General features: G+C 32.7%; 1 protein-coding gene across 5 annotated transcripts in view; it reads right to left on the bottom strand.

Annotated features, from left to right (window-relative positions):
• Positions 1–13,622: 13,622 nt before the first annotated feature.
• Positions 13,623–22,781, bottom strand: part of Epha7 (EPH receptor A7) — a 182,128-nt gene continuing 172,969 nt past the window's right edge. For 4 of the 5 annotated variants that reach the window (XM_046431223.2, XM_046431240.2, XM_046431215.2 and 1 more), the window contains exons 15-17: positions 20,563–20,756; positions 19,207–19,362; positions 13,624–17,465 (exon numbers count right to left, since the gene is read on the bottom strand). In XM_046431223.2, the coding sequence (XP_046287179.1) occupies positions 17,351–17,465; positions 19,207–19,362; positions 20,563–20,756 (465 nt within the window). In that variant the 3' untranslated portion in view covers positions 13,624–17,350. Of the gene's footprint in view, positions 17,466–19,206; positions 19,363–20,562; positions 20,757–22,781 lie in introns of all 5 variants that reach the window. The other variant, XM_046431232.2, reaches the window with a different exon arrangement.

Below are 22,781 nucleotides of genomic sequence, written 5' to 3'. Positions count from 1 at the left end.
GCACAAATGGTTAGTTCAGATACAGTCTTTCATCTTTGGAATAGTGTGTGGATTTGTTCTGAAAAAATTTCTGGACTTTGTTAATTGTCAATTCAAATTATATCAAAACAAAGACTACATGTGAGTGACACCAATTAACAATAAAGTACAATTATGCATTCATGTTTTCTTCAGAATGTTTAGATGTCACACACTTGGCTGAGGTCTAGTGTTAATTTCATTATATTATATCAAGCACAGATTGTGAAAATAATTTGCTCTGATTTGAATTCTGTTTTTTTTTTTTTTTCACTAAGCTGGGCAAATGTTCTAACCACTCCAAACCCATTTCCAAATCTAGAAACTGGAATAACAAAAATTTTCAACTAACTGACTTTTATAAGATATAATTGAAATAATTTACTTGCCATGTTTAACATATTTCTGCAAATATGCTATAAATGTGTGTTTTTCACTAACTGTATTATTAACCACACAACATTATTACTATTTTGTTATTACATATTCAAATATATTTTAAAGCATATCTTAATTCTCATTGAAGAAAGAAGGAAAACATATAATGTAGAACTCTTGATATAATCAGAAATTTAAATTTGCATTATTAAATATATATTCTAAAGAAGAATACTTAAAATCTTAGATATTAGAAATCAATTTCAGTACTATGAAATCTCTGGAAATAGCTAAATGTTTTGTCTCATTTCTAGCCCATGTACTTAAACACATTTACCCCAAAAGTGTCCAGTATAAATAAATCACACTTCTTAAGTGTTTTTGGTGTTCTGTCTTATAAAAATGTTACAAGTACTATTATTATATGTCTGAAAATGACCATTTATTTGAAAATCTTGCTGAAGAGATACAGCCTACAATATTTTCCATGAGGAGGCTGACACATGATGTCTGTCCTAGAGTTGAATTGGTGCACTTACACAGAACCACTTAGAATTCTGAAATAATAACATTTGGAAAAATAGAGAGTCTTTGCCTCTAGTCTTTTACATGGTATAGAGTAACCTACAGGGAAATATACTGTTATTTCATGTATTTTTACAAACCCAAAGGATGTATTCAGATTCCCAAAAAATAATTTTATGGCAAAGATAAACATATCTCTGTTGATCCAGAAGGATGATCTCAACTTCCCATTTCTTAGCTAAGGAAGATTAACATAATTGAGATGAATATCCTTTTCCGGAACAATCCTCCATGTAGATATGTCTCAAATTTTATGAAAAATCATGAGGTACACAGGCAACTGTTTCATTTTTTCCAGAGATTATGAGGGGTGGGTCTAGAAAGGAGATGTGCAATTGATTGTCATTTATAAAATTTCCTTTTTGTGAGGGTAGAATCAGAAGAGTGTTGTTTAGGCCTTCCCATAGCCTGTAAATCTGTAATCAAGTCAGCAATTCCCAAACTTTGCTACATAATAAAGTTATCTGGATTAAAAAAAAAAAAAATCCCAACGTGCAGGTTGTATCCCAGACCAATAATATCAAAATGCTTGTGGAGGGAGCAAGACATTAGTATTTTTAAAAGACCTCCCTCCCAGTTGATTACAATGTGTGCCAAATTTGGGAATCATTGCTACATGTATTAGCTTGGTAACATCAGTCCCGGACCCAGGTCTCAATTTACTAATTTAGGATTTTTACACTAATGTGAATATTTAGGTGAAACACTGTAGTGTTGACTTCTTTCCATGAAGTTTGGCTTTTGAAGAATAATGCTCAAGTACAATAGGAAGTAGCAAAAATAAAAATAAGACGCCACTGTTCAGCAAGATTTTAATCTTTGTGTGAAGCATGAACAGGGTTAATCAAGAGAGTATGGGTTCTAGTAGTTACGGTATTAGAAAGAGAATTACAGTGAGTGGGTTAAGTTCACTCCCAAGAAAATTAGACCTTACTGATACTCATGTAAAACATTTAATGAAACTTAATAAACCTTGGGAACTTTGCTTTGAAATATAAACAAGAAAGCTATTCTTCTATTTAGACTTCCTTGAAAGAAATAATTTCTTGTTTTACATTCCAGAGTTTCTCAAGTTTTTTGACACATACTTTTCAATCTGATGATTGTGTGAGAAAGTGGTAGTTTTCACAGGAGTTTTGACCAATTGTACTTATATTTATGTTTAAAGTATGATAAGCAACTTAGAAATACTTCTTCTGTGGGTATAGGTCAGTGGTAGAGCATTTTTCTAGCATGGGGAAGGCTTTGGACTTGATCCCCAGGACTGGAAAGCAAACAAACACCAAAAACACTTTTACATTGTGCCATTAAAGCCATGTGAGGCAAAAATGAAAAATGCACTTCTCTCAAGATAATCTTGTTACTTAACACTATGTTATTTACTTATATAGTTTTTATTTAATTGAAAAACAAAATAAACTGAACTTTATATGTTCATCCTTATTATCCCTACAAGTGAATCAGAATGGATTTTCCCAGAGAAATAGTTAAGACACTAAATGATGTTGATTTTGCTTAATGTTTGTGGTACTAGGGATCAAAGCCAGGGCCTTGCATGTGGTAGGCAGGCACTCTATTTCTGAGCTACACCTCCAGCCACTAAAATTTTAAAAAATAAATTATTTTAAGCAGGTCTCAACTATTATCCTCTTAAATTAAAAAGCATTCACTACCAAAAGTTTCACAAATCAGGCAAAACTGCCAAATAAAGTAGGAGTGCACCACTGGAATTCTATAACGTGGAAATCATGATGATATTTGATTTCAAATTCCTTAGTAAAAGCAGGGGAGTCCCAGTGCTGGGATTTAAAAGACAACTTTCAAGCTGTTCACAATATTTCAAATGTGGATTTAGCCCAGTATGACATTAGCCTGACTAGAATTGTAAGCTCAATGACTGCCCACAGTCCAAGGAGATATTCATGCTCCCATTTTAAAACACTCTCACGAGAAGCAGGTGTAGATACCCGCTTGACTTGCTTTTTATTGCTTCGCCGAAGCTCTCTTCCTAGTTATCCAAGTTGATTTTATGATTGGCTTTTTAAGAAGGCAAGACATGAGCTTTCCAATAGGTAATACAATATGAAATGCACATCTACATACAGTAGAACAGGATTGTGTTTTTCTATAATTTTTATGATTCTGCCTAGAGCTATTTAGAAAATAGGAAAGAAATAGGTTTTGTAAACTGATGCTGTTTTAGAAAGACAGAGTATAGGTGTACTTTCTTGAAAATTAACTTTCAATAGGTCCAAGTAGCGAAAAGAAGGGGCATTTGGGCAAAAGTGAAAATTAAGTTATAAAAATAATAATTAGTTATTTTTGTTAGATATATTTCTCCTGTATTAAATTTCACTGAGTTTTGAGAAACAGTTATATTACTGTATCGTCCATACTACTTGTAGCCTTATGATTTCAAATGCCAGTTATCATCTATGTTCAGGAAAACTCCAATCAGTTAGCTCAATTCTCCTGAGTGTGCTCATCTCATCAACTCTTAGCTCATTTTGATTCTTCTATTAATTTCATCTTTGCTTCAGCGACTAAGTGGTTTTTATCTCTTTTGCTTTGACTTTTTTTTAAAAAAAAAAATTACTTCAAATCTGTACATTGTGATGTCAGCTGAGTTTTAGAACACACTGTTAATTCTGAGTGATCCCACAATTTTTGTTACATCTTTGAAAATTTGGCGTCCTAATTATATCCTGTGCCTTACTGGCAAGGTGACACTGGGAAAGTACATAGACTGAAAAATAATTTACTTTCAATGTCCTTGGGATAAATAGACCAGCTGGGGTTTCTTGTATAGTGTAGAGATGTGGTCATTACTGTGCCTGCCTTGGCTGCCAGTATTTCTATCACTGGGGACAAACCCTGGTAAACAAAGAAAAAAAGCATACCTTACGTGTCCACCTATCAAGTATTTATTTCAGTCAATAAGAGAAAAGTAAATATTTTGTTATATTATCAGAAGTATGCCAGGGTCTCTCTCTTTCCTGAAACTCCTTTGAAGCACTGCTTTCAGCCCCACTTGACAGGTGACAAAATAGGTTCAAAATCTTAAGAGTGGTTTCCTCAAGGTCATTTTTAGTGAGTGACCACTTCTTCACCATAAACAAAGTGTATATTACTGCATTATCTGTGCAGCTATCTTATATGCATCTGATTAGAAGGAAATTATTAAGAAAGCCAGTTTACATCTCTGCCCTAAGGCACTGACTAAGCAGGTTTTCCTCTCCTCTCTCTGGAACCTGTGCTGAGCTCTGTAAATCCGCTGTATTTGGATATTTAATTGTCTTCTTTTATTAGTTCTCTAAAAGCTGGTTTCTGTGTTCTCTACATTTGCTATCATTTGTTATTCCATACTCACAGTGCTCCGAGGCCTAGAAAAACGCTTCCTTTTTAAGTTGCTATTAGTGACTCTCTTTGAATGCTGAAAAAGAGCCATATCATCCTCAGATTCCTCCCTTTTAACTTAAAAATATTGAGGAGTCTTTAGTTACAAAGCTTAATGATCAAAAAGTAGCAGTAGCCAGTGGAACTCTTCTAAGAAGAGTTTTGTTTTTGTTAATTTATGTTATTTTGTCACATAATCATTGCCACCGCATAATCGTCGCATCTTATTTTTTTCACTCCGAAAACTGGTTTATAACCTTCCATTGCGTGATCTTCACATGATATAAGACTATTCCTTTCTTTGCTCCAACATACTCTCCAGGGGCATATGCATGCGCATTTGTGTTCTCCAGCACTGTGAGCCCAGAACCTGAATTATCAGCTCATGCCCATTTAGAGGACATTTCTGAAAGCCACCTCACAGGGTTGGTTGACAGCAATGCAGTATCAACTTACCAACAGTAAACTTATCTTTTAAGAGTCGCTTCAGGGAGGTGCGTCAGATAGCAATGCAGAATCTTCAGGAACAGAATATTAACTTTTCTAAGTTCATACTTTGCAACACTGTTGTAAATTTTCTCAAGAGAAATATTTTGATTTTAATGCACAAATCAATAACTACAAATGTGTTAACTTTTTTTCAGACTAGAAAACTGTTTGCAAAACAGTCACAAAGAAATCATGTAAGGGAATTTGGACTATTCATTTTTAACATATATTTACATATATTCCATGCATCTTAATTTTGCACCAAGGATAGTTTTGTAATAAATGATTTTTATGTAATACTGTCTCAACTTGTTTTTAAAGCTTAACATACTGGTCACACCCTACTATTTTGAAAAAAATGGCATGAAATATGAAAGAAATATGTAGTGAAATATGGTATTTAATTCTAACAGTAACCTTATGAAGCAGGTAGGATTTGTCATTCCCATTTTATAAAGAAGGTAAAAGACACACAATGCCATTATGTAAGCAGTCCAAGGTCCCACTACTGGTAAATTGGTAGAAATACAATTTTAATTCAGAGACAGAAATGTTTTCTTCCCTCTTCACAACCATTATTAACTTTTTCTTCCAGCCAAATCTTGGGTTCCATGAAGGTAGCAATTTCATACACACACCTACTTTTGAAATGAACACAAGGACTACCCTCACCTTTCTCCATCAGATTTTGTGAAATAAAATTGAAGAGAAAGGCTGCTAACTTGTTAACCAAAAGTGACATTTGGAAATCAGAATTTCTGGCACATAGCCTGAAATTGTACAAAATAGCAAAATGAAAATCAAGACACAACAAACTATACCATGTATTGTAAGAATTTACTGGATCTATACATGGTAGCTGTTATAATTTATAATCAAAGATGGAAAAACTACCAGGTAAATCAGAGTTTATTTCAATAATGTTTTCAAATATGGTTCACTAAATTCAATAGCATTTATAAGTTTTTTCCGGCACAGCAATTTTTAAGCAGTTTTAAAGCATCATTATTTATACATATGTATACACATTTCCACCTTCCTGCATTATATTAAGACTAAAAAACTGGTGGTGAGCTCTGTTTTTTAAAAAATGGAGTGAGCCACTTGAAAACCCAAAGAATAAACACATAAAACAAAAGTCTCGAAAATGCCAGTCATCCTATATGATTCTTAAATAATCTAAAACCTGGTGAGAAGGGTCAGAAAAAGCCTGCTATCCTTGAGTCAGATGTGAATATTTACAGCGAAGTTATAAATCTCTAAAATTATACAGAGCCTAAAAGCAATATTGACCCAACCTCAGTCATGTTGTTTCAACTTTAAATGTTCTGCTCTAGTCCTATGGCTGACATTTCAAGATGAGCAAACTATCGATAATAACCTTACCTAACACTCTCCACATGGTGCTAAACAAACAAGTATAATTAGATATGCGTATAAACAAGATTAAAATAGAGAAATCAAAATTTACTATACCCTGGAGCACTACTGAACAAGCAAACATAATTTATTCATGCAGAAGTTACAGTTGTTAAATTCAGGCAGCTTCCACAAGTGCTAAATAAAACCCACCTCCTGTAACCTAGGGGCCAACACACAGAATTCATGATGGCCAAGAAACTCCAGGTGGGTTGTACTAGCAGATAAATGGTATGTAGTTTGGGAAGTAGAGGACATGATTTAGAGTTTATGGGATTAAGAGACCTTGAGAGTTACATGCTGCAAGATCACTGGAAGCTTTAGTAGCTAAAAACAAAAATCTTGAACTTGATCCTATGTTTGACTAGAAGCCAGTGAAGTGAAAGCAAAGCAGAGTGTACAGAGCAATTCTTAAACCATGTAGTACCCACACCAAGAAGCTTAAAAAGTCATAACAAAGTTAGGAAATGTCAACCTAAACATCAATAAATACAGCAAAATAATAAATAAGGAAGCATCAATATTTTTTACTGTATACTTGGATTGGAATGGATGAGGATGAACTGAAACATAGAAGTCAGTTGTCAAGAAAAGATAACATCTTTTCAAAGAGATAAAATCATCATGATATTTTAAATTTGATTCATATTATTTAAAGCTCATCTGTTTAATTTTACATATTCTTTATAAAGTTACTGTAGGGAGGAAAAAACAAAAGCAAGGACAGGTAGCTCTAATCTAATGGACAAGGAAGTTGAGTTGCCTGGAGTTAAATTGGTCTGCAAATGTCAAGGAATCATTAAATGTTGGAATCAGGAGAGATGAGGTGTACTTCTGAGACTTTTTAACGACTTTCTTTTTCTGGGTGGTTCTTATCCTCTCTATGTGAAGATAGTTTTTTGATAGCAAAGTTATGTGAATTCATACATGATCATGATCATAGTTAAAGCTTCATGGTCAAAATTGAGATACTACCAAGTGAAAGATTACATTGCATTTGTTGTACTTAAAATATATTATATAGCATCAAAGACAGTTACATAATTACTAACAGTAAAAATTCTGGATTATATGTGTACTATCTGCAACCCTGTTGATTTAGACTATACACAATTCTGGATGAGTATATGGAAATGAAATTTAAAAAGAAATTCTCTGGTAACTCATGTAAAGAGAATCTTTAAGAGGAAGTTACTTTAAGAGGAAGTTCAATATTTACATAAAAAATGAGAAATGTGTGATATATTTATTCCTGGATGATGGCAAAACCATCATTAAATGAATGTCTCTAGAAGCAGATTTTGTTTACATTAGCATACTGACTGGGTAAATCCAGTAATTGTAAACCTGGTTTTCTTCCCCCAAACACTACTGTGGCAGATAGCAAGGTATGCTGCTGGTTTGGGATCCAAGAACAGAGATAGGCCAAGAATTATAGCAGCATATATTTAGCCTAGTTAACATAATGTGCATAAGTAAATAAGTAAAAGAAAGAAAAGAAAAAAGCATGTAGGTGTGTATTTTAAGAATGTTAAACTAAAGGAAACAGACTAAATATTGGGTGTGATGATGTCTTCTTGTTAAGTATCTTGCTAAAAGAGAGAAATAGCTATGATTTTAAGAGAGTACATATTTAGTGTGATTATTTGAAAAAAATAGAAAGAAATATAAAAATGTTATGGAAATAATCATATTTTTAATAGTAAGAATGATGTTTTATAATAATGAAGTGATATACCTTTTCATAATCAAAAAGTTTAATTGAATATGATTACAATACTTTTACCCAATCAAAAATTATCTTGTGAACATTGATTGCTGAGGTCATTTAGATTATGTGTTGATCATTGATATGTTGTGGTCTGGAGCTTCAAATGAGCTTCTCTCAGGTCTTTGAAGATCAGGAATAATTGTAGAATGGCATAGTGCAGCATATGGGCGTCTTCTGTGGCAATGGAAAAGATAAATATATCTCGGGATGGGTGATTAAAAGGCTCAATTCTGGAGAATAGTCCTTACATACTAAATTAATGTCTACTGCCCAAGTATGAGAGTCACTGCTTAGATTATCCTGTGACTTTCAATCACTCAACATGCTCCCATTAGGTATAAGTTGCTATATACCAGGCTTTAGAACACAAATATGAGTTGGAAAAATCTCTGTGTTGTCCAATCTATGCAGGCAAATAATTGACGGATAAAACAGTATAAACTTGCATGTGATAAAATAAAAAGTTAGACGATTTCCTAACTTCTTGACAAGATGGCAGAATAATGTGCAGAAATTTCTTAAATACTGCTTTAACAAATAGCAGTGAAAGATGAAATTTAAAACATATATTTAAATGAAAGAAAATGTAAATAAGCTTATTAACCAATACATACAATTTCATAAAATGCTAACAAAACAATATTTTTGTCTTATGGCTTCCAGGAGTCTCTTCAAGTCATTAATGGAGGTTTATAGAAAGAGAAGGAAATTATATTGCAGAATCAATTATAGATTGAAGAGAAATTTGTATTTTCTCTCAAATTAAACTTTTCTGTTCAGTAAAATATTACTAATATAAGAATCATTTTAAATACAATCACATGGTCCTGTTTTGAAATATAAAAATAGCCATCCCTACCTTTTTTTTTAGTTGGACTTCATAGATAGTAGGGGACATGGAATAAGATAAATTTCTTTACTCCCCTAAGAGAATTTATAATGTAAGAGAGTATGAAAGGATTTTGTATACTGGAGGATATGAATGTAGTTCAGTCTAGCAAGAGAATGGAAAAAAGGGAAGAATGGGTGAATATCACATGTAGGCAGGGTCTCAATTGTAGATGCTCTGTTACATAATTGGGGGAGATTTTCTGGTCAGTGAGGAGCCATTGTAGTCCTTTAAGCTGGGAATGGTTTGACAGTGTGTGTGTTGAAGAAATAACTCAAAAAGTCATACATAAAAACAGTTAGAGGTAGAGAAACAGGATTGGAGGATGTTGTATCAGTGTAGATGAGAATTGTTGAAAACTTAACTAGGGCAGTGGCTTCCAGGATGGTGGAAGATTTCAGAGATACTGAAGAACTAAAAACTGAGGAAGGCACTTTCTAGTTGCTTATGGCTAGATTAATAAAGTTTGATTATTTGGTTCTTTTGATATCAGAGAGATAATGATAAATAAACAAAAAATTGAGCAAAAGATAAGACTGAGGTTTGGGACAAAAACTTTTGTGTGTGTGTGTGTGTGTGTGTGAATGTATGTGGTGATGCTTGTATCTAACCCAGGGCTTCACATATCCAAGAAAGCATTCTAGAAACTCTATACTCAGCCAAATCCCTAGCCCCTCAAATCCCAAAACATATAATTTATATTTTAAACTTCATATGTAGGTGAATTATTTGTTCAGAATTCTTATGTATATTTACAACTGTTTATAAAATCAATAGGAAGAAATGCATATGAAAATATTTCTTAAAAAAATAATGAAATCTAACATCTTTCTGAGCACTTAATATTGTGATAAATATATCCTGAATATTAATTTACAATTTAACAACCCTTAAGATAGGTACCATTTTTACCTCTTTTCAGATACCATTTCACTGCGTGCATATGTAGCAATAGGAATGAATCCTACATGGGTCTGATGTTCATTCATTCAAACCTTCTGCAATCACTCAGCAGTTGATGTTGCTTTGTCATGATATAAATGGTAAGTAGACTTAGAGGCTGGCATACAAAATTCTACTGTATCATATTTTTACTTAACTATTGAATTTCTAACATGCCTTGAATTTAAGAACTGGAATGAGAGCATTTTTTTTTTTTTTTGCATCAGGAAAGAAGAAGAAAAAAAATTACTTTCCTTGTCTAGATCTCATTTTTAAATAGTCAAAATCACATTTCACATACTGCTGCCTATTTCTGTTCATTGAAAATCATTCTCCCCATGTCTTGCCTCATCAAATGAGATATCAGTAAATAACCTTGCAATGCTTCTCTCACCAAGTCCAATTTCCTCCTCTTGCTTTCAAATTCTTTAATCTTACACAGATATTTACAACCAGTGAAACCTCCCATTCCTTTTCAACAAATGAAAGATACTGCTATTTGCTACATCCTGGTCTTGTTTACTAATCAGCTTCTTCCACCTTCCACATCTCCTTGCTGAGTCCCTTGGGGCATCCCTGTTGCCCCTGCCTATCATAGAAGGATCCCGTCTATTGCTCTGAAATTAGTTTTCTCCCTCAACACCCATTTCACTACCACCTTCTCTGCACCCCATTCATCCTTCAGAGCACCTGATTGTCACTACCTTTAAAAAAAACAATTTGAATTAATTTACACTTCAAACATTTTAAAATATTTATAGAGTGTCTACTGAGTGCCAGAAACTGCTCAGTCCCCAAGGACATAAAACAGAGAATTGCATTTGGCTTCTGCCCTCTGAGAGCATTTGATCTGGTGGAAGAGAGAAACACACAAATAATCTAAGAGAACATGGAAGGATAATCACAACACCAGCAGTGTAAGCAAAGCACAGAGAAGAGAATTAACTCTGGCTCCTTACCTTAGTGAAGGCTTGAAGGAAATAATTATCATGTATTGAAGAGGAGGATTGCCTCTGTTTAGAAGAGTGTAAGGGAATGTGAAATGGGACAGTAAAAGTTTGCAATGTAGAAGTATATTCTATTGCTCTGATTCAGAAATAAAAGAGTACTCAATTGCATCCAGACACTATTGCCAGACCTTGATTCTTTCATATCCACCACAAACTTTTTTCTGGTAAAAATTGCACATAGCTTTTCAGTGCCTCTCCTATCATGCTTTTTCTCCTACATGACTTTTCAAGAATTCCTAAAGTTCATCTGTCTTTTATGTATTGTATTATTTGCTCCTGTACAAAAATTTGAAGGATAATATAGTTTGATGTTTACTGGTTTGATTTTGTCAGAGATCAGAAGAGAATTCATTGCAACTTGTTCTGCTGGCTCCACACCAAACCTAACTTAACAGGTATTCCTTTATTATAGGGGAAGTTACTGAAATAGCAGCAGTAACTCATGCATGAACTCATGTTCATTTCTCAGGTAAAGCTAAGCACGTCTGTTTGTAGCATCAGACTCCCATTGTTTCTGTTAAGCTGAGTTCTGGTGAATGCATGCGGAGCTCAGTGTGCAACCAGTAAGGATCTAAGTGAAAACATGGAATTACAATAAAGCCTGGCCAGCCCAGCAGATCCCGAAAACACTCCTGCAAATGTCAGAACAGAAGGAAGGTGTTTCTTTCATCTGTGAAGAGTACATTCTGGCCTCATACTCAGTCTGATATTTAATGTAAACAGTGCATATCTCTAGCATATTGACAGAGGAATATCAGGTTAAACTTAAAACATTCTGTTGCAATTTGCTCTGGAGTCTATGGTATCGTTGTAATAAGTGTCTTCAAATTCATTTCACATTTTAGATGTGTTATTGAGTTGTTTGCCTCAATTCTGTAATTCTGAAATACTTTTAAAAGCATAAGATTTATACAAAATACTAATTCTGCATATGTAGCTTTATTTTCTCCACTTTTTTTCTCTAGAGTATTTGGCCTAATCATTCATTTTATTTAGTTTTGATTGTGTAGAGAAATGGTGAGACTTGAATGGCGTGTTTGCCCTTTGCTAAACAAGAACCCACATTACTGAAAACAAATGTGCCTATTTCTTCCTCTTATCATCTTCAAGAAAGAGCTATGATTAACCACACGTCAGAAAGCATACTGTGGTTACTTTAGTTACATGCAAAATCTATAAATATATCTAATTACAGAGTGAATTATAAAAGGGAAACAAAAATAATCTTTAGTAGTAGAAAAGGGGGATATTTGAAGTAACAAAATACAAGTGCAGGTCATGTCTAATGGAGTTTTATTTGCTAATCATGAAGACTTATGATAGACAATACTTTTTATTTTGCCAAATTGTCAAATTCAAGAATCTCTACTACTTTTCTGTACCTAAAGAATCCCTTTTATTGTTACCCACTTACAAAAATACTTGACTAGCTTTACTTATTGCTACTTATTAAACTTTGCAATACTCCCAATTAAATAATTAAATTGGATCAATTAATTATATTTATTTGAACCTCAAGGTCAATCAGAAGAGGTCTTTTATTGTTTAATTACAGATTTAATTACATCTAATCACTGAACTTGGGGGAAAAAAAAAAAAAACCTTACAGCACTTAACTCTAATGAGATCCACAGAAGTAGTCTTATTAAAATATTTTATTCTCCTGTCCAGATTCTTCAAGCTGGGCTGAAAAGCATTAGAGTAGTGAGGGCAGCTAGGCAGAGGACGCTGTGGGAACATCGACCCAAGCAAGGCCAACAGGTTCCCTTTAGGGCAGCTTGGGAATTTGCTCGGTACCAAGCATTGTCTTTTATTATTTGTTAATATTGGTAGTTGTAATTTTTGCTTGTGGGAATTTGATCCCCAATTTGATCCATGTGTTTTCCTTTCAATAACTTTCTTCAAAATTGATACCCAGTGTTCATTGCAGCTAATGATAAAGTATAAAAAGAAGAGATAAGTGCTTTAACAAAAAAATGTTAGATGATTCCCAAAAATATTAAAACATAATTTTTATGTAGTAATAGAACTGATATATTTTTAAAGAATGGCTTTATAATTTTTGAGGAAAAAAGTTAGGATAGTGTATTTTTGTACCACTTGTAAAACTAGTATTTTAAGTGATTAGTTGATAATTTCAAGCACAGCCCTCACTGGTCTATAGTATAAATTTTCACTGGGTGAAATTAACAAAAGTGTTATATGTTGCTTATTTTCTCTTCTTCATCCATATCTTGCATCTTTTATCACCAAATTATTCATTAGCATTTATATCAGGAATGGGTAGGAGTAGGCCTCTATTTCAAATCCTCCAGGGTTGGGAATGCAGCTCTGTTTTAGAGAGTTTTTCTACTTTGATCTCCAACTTCTGAGGTTCAGGGAGAGATAATCTGATCATTTATACAGCTTAACCTGAATATTGCATCACAAATGTCATAGCACCTCATCTGACATGTGACTATTATTACCAGTTTTTGAAACATGTTTGATTTTGTTTAAGAGTTTGTAGAGCTTAAGACGGAGATACTGTAGAGAGTGCTTAGTTTTCTTCAAGTGCAAGTAGAAATGATAGCTTAGTGTCAATGTTCAACAACTGAATTAGACAACCAGATTTATCACTTTTTCCATGCTTGCATCATCCAATGTCCTCAATGCAAAAATGCTCCAGGTTGCTGTATTATATCAAATGTTGGAAAAAGCTCTCAGGGTGTAATGACAAAATATTTTCTTTCTCATGGACAATTCTCATTAGTAATAGTTTCATGAATAAACAACAAAAATGGTTTTCACTAAAAATGTTCAATAGTCTGATTCTTAAAGACATGATCTTCTTACTCTATAATAATTAACTGCAATGAAGTTATTGTGCAAGGGAATGAGAGGAAGCAAAGAATATTAATTTTTATTCATATTCTGATTGGGCAACTGCAGATATTTCCACAAAACTCTTCTCATGAAATTGTGAAAGGTAATAAAGAATGTATAAGGGACATAAAGGAATCCACCAATGACTGGAGACAGGATTTTCTTTACATCGTCTAATAGACTCGTTTATTATTTTAAGCTGGTAAAAAGAGACTTATGATTCGTGTTGAAGAAAGAGTTATTTGTGCTTGATACATTGAAGACACTGTTCAAAAGCAGTTTGTTCTTATAAAAGGATGACCCCTGTAGTAATTCTTAGGCAAGGAGGGACAAATTCAACCAACAAAAAGCACATCTTGCCCCGAGTTCCCCATGATTTCTCCACATATAGCAAAAAAATACACATTAGTAATTTATTTGAACATGCACATCAGTGAGTAGCACAGTTCTAGGCTACTCAGGAAACAAAAGGGAGAATATCAGCATTACCTAAATAAAAAAAGAGAGGTGAATTACACCATTGTAATTGTCTTAAAAACACGGATAAGAGGAGCAATTAAAATATAGTCCTAAATAGTACTAGCTAATGTAGATTACATAAGTATACAATATGATTCAACTAATAGTGCTCTGACAAGCATAAACCACCAGTTCTAGTAAACAAGGCCCAGATCAATTGCTGAGACAATGTTAGATTCAGATGTAATAAAAGTTACTTTTATTTCAGTACTGAATGCAAAACACAGACCAAGTGTGAAAACAGCATTCTATAAAAGGTGGCTCTATTAAATCAAGGAGGCCATTTCCTTTTGCATTTTTAATTTTGGAATTCTATTTTTGACTTTTGCTTTCTTTACTTTTCCTCCCCTGAGCACTAATTTATCAAAAAAGACTTCAAGGTGCAAGTTGTACATTCTCATCATTATACCATTTCGTCTCTTTCTGGAAGAGAGTATTACAATCAGCATTACAATGTTAATTCTTTTTCTCCTAATATTTGTTTCACATACATGTACTTCAAAATCATAATGTCAATTGAGAAAAGAAACCTACAAACGAGAGAGAGTGATGTAATCATACACTTCCTATTGTGCTGTGTGTCTTTCCCATCCCTTCTCCCCTTTCCCTGTAAAGAGCTGTAAAAAATTTAAGGCAGATGAGGTATATTGCTGAAGAAAAAAGTTATTTTTGAAAAAAAAACTCAAAAAAACTTTTATTCTGCCCTTCTACTCAAGAAAGACTACTCAACTATAAATCTAGTGCTAGAAAAAAGCAGGAAAGACACCGTTTGCGTGTACCATACTATGTCTTCTATTTCTAGAATGGCTTTTTGTTAATTTAATTTTAATAGAAAAAATAAGCACCTTAAGCTATGAACAAGAAAAGAACTTCATTATTAGTGAGTCTAGAATCCAAACGGAATTAAGAACACTCACTCAAACTCTCACTCATTCTCACAAAGGCCAATGCTACTGATTAGAATTGTAAAGTGCTGTACTTAGTATAAACACTTGTATACACTGCAGACACTGAAAAATAACCCTCAAGCACATTGTGTTATAGTTCCAAAAATATATTTACAGTCTATTACAAAGATTACAAATGGAAGTATCTAGGTGACTGTATTATGCTAATTAAAATTATTTTTACAGATTACTTTTCCTTAGGGACAAAAAACATTTTAGTGAAATTAAAATGATTTTTCTAGTCAATCCAAAAAATAAATTAAAATATCAAATAACACTGTACAGTGACCTAAAAGAAAAAAAAAAAGGGTGGGGAGGGGTTTGGGAAGCAATCCATTTGAGTTTTTCTATAGCCATCTTTGGTCCTAAATGTGGGAAAACACATTATGTAGCACTGAAAATACCTGTTCTTTTGTGATGCTCTGCAAGTAAAATAGAAAAATATAGTGCATTTTCAATGTATTCAGAGCCCACTACAGAGAAATGTGTGTACAAAACAAGACAGTATAAATAAAATTTACAAGTTTTACAAAGGAACATTTACAGATTTTGTTTCTGTTGTTTGTTTGTTTGTGGATGTCCACATTATCAAACAAGACCAATTATGACCGATCCCTGGGATCTTTCTCTATTAAAATCATTATAAACAGCCCAATTTTCTTTGGAAGTACAACAGTTCAATTCTGGGGTAGTTCATGATTTTCATAACTTTTGAAAGCATTACTCACAATATGTATACATTCCTGAAATATCTATAAAGACACGTTTAATTATTGCTTATGAAATTCTAACACAGTAATCAAATAATATGGTTTAATAAATAAAGTTTTTTTTTTCTTTTTAGCCAGATCCTTCACCTCTTCCTTCTTGGGTAAAAAGAGTTCTTTCATTTAACATGTTTCTTGCATCAGTGTCCACAAATAAAAGACTTTTTGTTTTGTTTTTAACTTGCAGTGGTGATATTCTATGCAGCAAATTTGTTTTTGAACAGTGAAAATTGTGAACTGCCCCCTTTATCATGCTTCAGAGTTCTAATATAAAACTTAATTCTTTCCTTTCATGTTTGGACTGCATTCAACAGAAAAGAATATAAAATAGACGTCGACTACTTCTCCTAAATTTCCTAATGTCACAAGATTGAAAAAATCTTGATGTGCTCAGATTAAATTTTAGATAACACTGGATAGTTCTTGCTTTCAGAGACTTGGCTTCACCAACCTTCTTTAGATGAAGTGCCTCATCTTTTGTTTTATATAGACACAAACCTAAAATTTGAGTTACTTTTATTAAATTCTGTCTAGTAAAATCACTCTATAAACAATCTGTTAAAAGTGCCTTATAGTATTTATGGATCATTATTGCTTTTTTATTTCATTGAAAAGTTAGTGTGTTGTCTGATTTTTACAAAAAAACTTCTTTTAAAAAATATCAGAGCTCTTGGCAACTTGCATTTTTCTGGACTACCTGCCAATCAGCAAATAATATCAAAACAGTACTGATTAAACAGAATAAAATGGCACATAAAGGATACCAATGTTGTGACAAAGATATAACTTCAATCATGCTATGTTTTTTCTTTTTAATTTGATATTCTTTCAAAGGTACCCAGTGTAGTAATGTGTCATAGATTTCACACTAAAAAGATCCAAAGCTATAAACAACTTTCTAAAACAAAGTCCTTGTGAAGAATAAACACAAATGATTTTAAAAAGGAATAAGTCTGAAATCACATATTTAAGGAAAATATTTCATTGATTTTAACAATAAGATCATGATTTTATTTGACAAATATATTCTTTCTTAAATTCTTTATGTACATTTTAAAAAGTCTATAAGATAAAAAGGAGGTTAGAGAGCTCAAGGTGTTTGGATGTTTTTCAGGTAGTACTTTGTTTATTGTCACTGCTGTTTTCCTGGCCACCAGTGGTGGATCCTAAATTCCCTTTTTATATATTCTGGTGGCACTTAGGAGTTCAAGTTCTATAGGTGCTTCTTAAATCTTCTCTTCACTGTAGGAAGGACCCAGTCCATCAATCATCTTCTAGCAGCATTCTATGTATATACTGAAGGCCAGTACTGTTCTCTTGCAGTCTGTAAACTCCCACATAGGGAGAACTTCTTATCACACTTGAATGCCAGTTCCATGTAAATGTAGCATTTGTGCTCTCATAGTCTGAATGCTGCTCATGATTTTCTTTTGATGGCCAACCAGTGTGATCCCTAAACTCATCACATCCCTGAAAGAGACAAATGCTTTTTTTATTATGTACCTTGCAAAGAGTTTATAAGGTTATAAACTGTGATCAACTGTTTAAATAACCTATTCGTCTTAGGCCAACATTTTAACTTGCTGCTGTGGGGTATTATGATCATATTCTGCAGTGGATCACATTGGTAATGTGCATCAACATTCTCCTTAGTAAAAACCTAGCTATTCAGGGTCTCAATTTGTTATGGTAGCTATTTTTGAACAGATATGAAAATTTATATGAGAAATTATTAAAATTAAAAAAAATTATTATTAATGTATAGGATTAAGAAATGTATATGGTTAAGAAATGTTATTTGAAATATTGAACTTTTTAACCTAATTGGGTTTGAAATTTTTAGTTGGAAAAAATAAAATAGTATGAATGGATACACTTCTGGGACCTAGTTTAAATATGAGGAAGCATCAATGTTCACACAAAATTTTATAAGGCATTTAATAATTATCATTGTGGTTAATTCTGAGTATACTTATTGGTTGTATGTTTATTTCAGTTATTTGATTATGTGTTAGAAAATATTTAAAAACATAGTATAATACTATCATTAAATGCTACAACTGTATAATAGCTCAAATTTGAAATAAGTTAACTATTTATATATATTTTTGTCTTTCTCAATAGTTAGAAAGGTTAAGCATATATATATATATATATATATATATATATATATATACAGTTAAAATATTGCAATAGTATAATACTTAAATATTTATAGCAGTGGCTTTGAGATGCATAGTTTTTCAGGGGCATCGATAACTTAATGTATGCAAATGTGCTTATATCAAGTCTAGCCATAGGGTGGTTAGAAGAAAATGTAGCACGATCATGTACACATTCTTAAATCCATGTACATGCCATTTTGTGAAATATACCAGAAAGAATATTTGATTGCTGGTCATTTTCTAATCTGAGAATCTGCAACCCTTCTCATGGCAGTACAGAAACAGGATCCCATGAATAGAATTTTGACCATTATATCTCATTTTCAAACATATTGACTGAGAGGAACTGCATCACCTGTAAAACTGAGGGAAACTGAGGTTCAGAAATAGTAAATATAAGACCACATGTGATGTAGCCAGAACTGAAAACTTAGTTCAATTAGCTTCAAGTTCATAGTAATTACAAAAGTTGTTTTTTAGGTCATTTTGCAGTTAAAAAAAATTGAATCAATCTCACGTTTTCCAAAAAGTTAAAATCTCAGCTATAGTTAATTGAATTAAGTTTCCTTTCACCTTTTCAGAAAATAATCACCTTTTACATTCTAACATATTGGCATTGGGCATGAAATTTTGAATTTTTTAATGTCTGATACAACATGGCACAAGAAATCTAAGTGGAAATTTAAACGATTCCCTGGTTAATGAGAAAGGAAGCCTCAGTAGGTGGTGTACAAGAACATTGGCTATGGAGCCATAATAGTTGTCCTTTATTTGTTGAAGTAACTCAGAAGATATATTAAATTTCTGAGCTGTGCCTTCATCATTTGTAACATGAATATGTAACTATCAACTTAATAAGATGGTTACAGCAAGAGTTAAAAAGATAAAGACCTATTATATAGTAAGCATTTTTAAAGAAAGGTGTTTTTTCCCCCCTGATTTTGTGATTCACATCTGATTTCACATAAAGAAGATAACCTAATGTAGAAAGTGTATTGTACCTAATCAATTCTTAAATACAGTTTTAAAAAAAAATTTGAACTTACTCAATAGTCATCCTGGCCACTGATTCAAGGGAATTGTAACCGGCTGCTGTGAAGTTATCTTTGTATCTTTCCATCTTAATAGCCTGTAGCCATTCTCCAACTGAACAGAAGGTAGTGAAGTCAGGAGTGTTTTGATCCAGAAGAGGGCTTATTGGCCTAGATAAGAAAAAGAAGAAGAAAAAACAAGAAAACAAAACAGAAAAACAAATATTCTCATAAATTACCAAAGTAAAGAATGCCTTAACCTGTGCAAGAACAAGAGAAGAAGGAATAAAGTTAGATATTTTAATTGATGTATATAATAACAATCAGATATGATAATAAAAACCTAAAACATACAGGTTACCCAGCAATTACAAATTTCTCAATTTAAATTTTACTTAGATGATGTGTCTTTTTTGTGTTCTTAAAAATACAGCTTACAGCTGGGCGTGTTGGTGCACAACTGTAATCCCAGCAACTTGGGAGGCTGAGGCAGGAAGACCATTGAGGCCATCATCAGCAACTTAGCAAGGCCCTAAGTAACTTAGTGATACCCTGTCACAAAAGAAAAAAAATAAAAAGGGCTGGGGATGTGGCTCAATGGTAAAACGCCTCTGGGTTCATTCCTCAGTATCAAAAACACTAAGTATAGTTTGCAGTATTTGGAATTAGTAAATAATTGTTCATTTGTTTCTTCAAAAGTAGCCATAAGTAAAGAAGCAGATTTGCCTGTTGGAACTTGTTCTAGCCACAAGGGTGCCATCACGACTAGGATATCTGCTGCACGGGTGCACACTTGTGAGCACTTTGGGAGCTACAATGCCTCCACAGGCGCCCAACTTCCTATAATGCAGACCAAAACATCAGGTTTACCTGGCAGCTGAAGCTGAGTAACTGCTAATAAGTGTTAGAATGCATCAAGCCAACAATTAACTGACTCCTTTTAATTGTATACCTCTTAAATCATGTGTCAAATTACTTTCATAAATTTTAACTTCACAGAACCATTTTATTAAATAACTGAAAGCAAGATAATAAAATAAGCAACATTCGTATAACTAAAAGTTACTGCAAAAGAAATAAAAACGTGTAATTATAATATTGGTCTGAAAATATAAAATGCTGCTTTTTCACAAAGAGTTTTCTAAGAGACACAGCTAGTGATATCATAACTTTTAAGACAAAAACAATAGATTCTCTTTAATAGTATCGAAGGAAAACCATTTGAAAAGAAAAAAGTACTCGGTAATACATTTAATATGTATTTATATGTCAATAAAAAAATAATCTGCTATTGGGGCAGGATTGAGGAGGCAAATGGTTTATTTGAATATTTGAATTTCATACAGATTCATTTCCTTAGGTATTTCTTACCTACTACAAGTTCCCAGTTGTGTTTTCAGACTGTTTGGGTTTCGAATCATTTTGTCTAGAATTCCAACTATCTGCTCAAACTTTGGCCTTTCAGCACGCTCCTTTTGCCAACAATCCAGCATTAGCTGGTGAAGACCAGCTGGGCAGTCCATGGGTGCTGGTAGGCGATAACCTTCTTCTATTGCTTTTATAACCTAATAGCCAAAAGGACATTAAATATATTACTGACTGAGGTTCAATTATAATCAAATAAGTTGCTTGGTAGGCAAAATGGTTTATCCTGATAAGAGTGATGCACACTGCTTTGAAAAAGACTGACTTACTTTTTTCCAAAACATGCACGAATATTAATCCTGTTATTAAGGAGTTTGTGAAGGGCAGGGTATGATGACATTTCCTAGTTAATTCAGCAATAGGGAGCAGCAATTAAGTTTACCCAGGGTGCAAGAGATGGAAATATTTTTAATGTTATCCCAGAGGTTTTCAAAAGGGAACATGTTATGGAACTATTTTACTTGGATAACATTGTGAATGTACACATTTTCCTACAAATTAAAAAATTCTGCAAGCTGGAAAAGGAAATTCTGAGTTACTCAGTGTGAATCCGAAAGATTCATTTTTGATGGGTGTAAATGATACTTTCAAAAAAGATACCAAAATATGTGAATTACTATGGCAGAAAATATTATTAAGCATGCTATTCTTTTTAAAAATATGAAGCTTAGTGAAGTGCCAGAGCCAGTCTGCACTGGTGATCGCATCCCTTCCCAACTCCAAGGTCAGTGGCAGAGGAGAGTGGGTGGAGAAAGAGTTTAATCAAAACTGGGAAAGAACACAATAAGAAAATAACACAAATAGAAAGGGCTTATAAAATACTAAAATATTATTCCAGGGGAAATAACAAATCCTTTGACAATTCTATAATAGCAGTAGAAATGTAGGAAAAAAAATTACTTTCTGAAAAAAAAAATGTATCTTTTAGAAGAAATTAAGGCCAAAATGTAGACATAAAAAGATGGTTTTAAAAAATGCTAATGACCTTAATAAATTTAGGGAAACATATCCATGAAATGTATGTTTACATAAAATAGCATATTAAAATGTAAATAATTGTAGGATTTAATGAATGACATAGCCGGCTTTAATCATTTTTGGAGAAAATCTTTTATGTATGTGAAAAAAGTAAGTTTCTATTTGAACTTATGAAATCTCTCTGTTCATAAATTGATAAAGTATAAAAGATAAGTAGATACCCCTAATTATCATAATCTTTAAAAAGTAATCCCACATCTTAGCCCAAACTCTCTCCTAGTGACTAGGTTATCTTTCCACTGTTATGTAAGACAACTTCATTTTTCACAGGTCCTTTTCACTCTTAAGTTTAAAATTAAATTTATCACCTTCCATTCAATCTTTTCCTATTTCAATTATCAACACTCTCAAGTTATTCCAGTCAAAATGCTGAGAATTATCTTCCTTTCCCTTACATGTACAGCCAACTAGTTAACACCTTCTGATGATTCTACTTCCTAAATAAAATATATACTAAATGTAAGGAAAATATTTTCATTGCCTGCAGAGGGTAATAATCAGTGTCCCACAGTTATCTTCACAAAATTTCAAATTATAGGGCATAAGGGATTTTATTTTGAACAATTGTGGAGAATTTACCTTAGCTTTAAGTGAACTGAACTAACAATGATACTGAGTGCTGATAAATTTCATACAATAGAATTTAAAAATTTCTCCTAGTTATGATCCCCAAATTACAAACTTTGCATAGTACTGTAAATATTCCTTTAAAATATCCCTATGTAAGGCAAATACACATAAATGATAACTCTAAATGATCACAAATATATAAGTATAGGAGGAACTATATTTAAGAATCTGATCTAATGCAAAGAACTTCATGTGGTTTTGAATAACATTCCTCTAACAACAGTGTACCTGGATTCAAAAGTGCTGTATATAAAACTATTTAGATAAAAGGAAATATATAACTAGAAAGCTGGGTTAAATGATTTAAATAGTGGTTCCAGTCATTTAGAAATAAAATAATAACTTGTAAAACTTTACATTCAAAATGAACACATAATAATCAATTAGGGAGGTATTTTTTTTCATTAGGAAGAGTGTCTTTCCTTTTATTTGATTTGCTTGTATTTGAGCATATGCAGTCTCTTTCTGATTTGCAGAACTTCATTCTAAAACTCAGA

Source organism: Marmota monax, unplaced genomic scaffold, assembly GCF_021218885.2.
Source record: "Marmota monax isolate L192 unplaced genomic scaffold, Marmota_monax_Labrador192_F-V1.1 WCK01_AAM20220418_F8-fsc00013, whole genome shotgun sequence".
Lineage (NCBI taxonomy): Eukaryota > Metazoa > Chordata > Mammalia > Rodentia > Sciuridae > Marmota > Marmota monax.
Note: the sequence above shows the minus strand (reverse complement) of the source record. Positions and strands in the feature narration are given on the sequence as shown.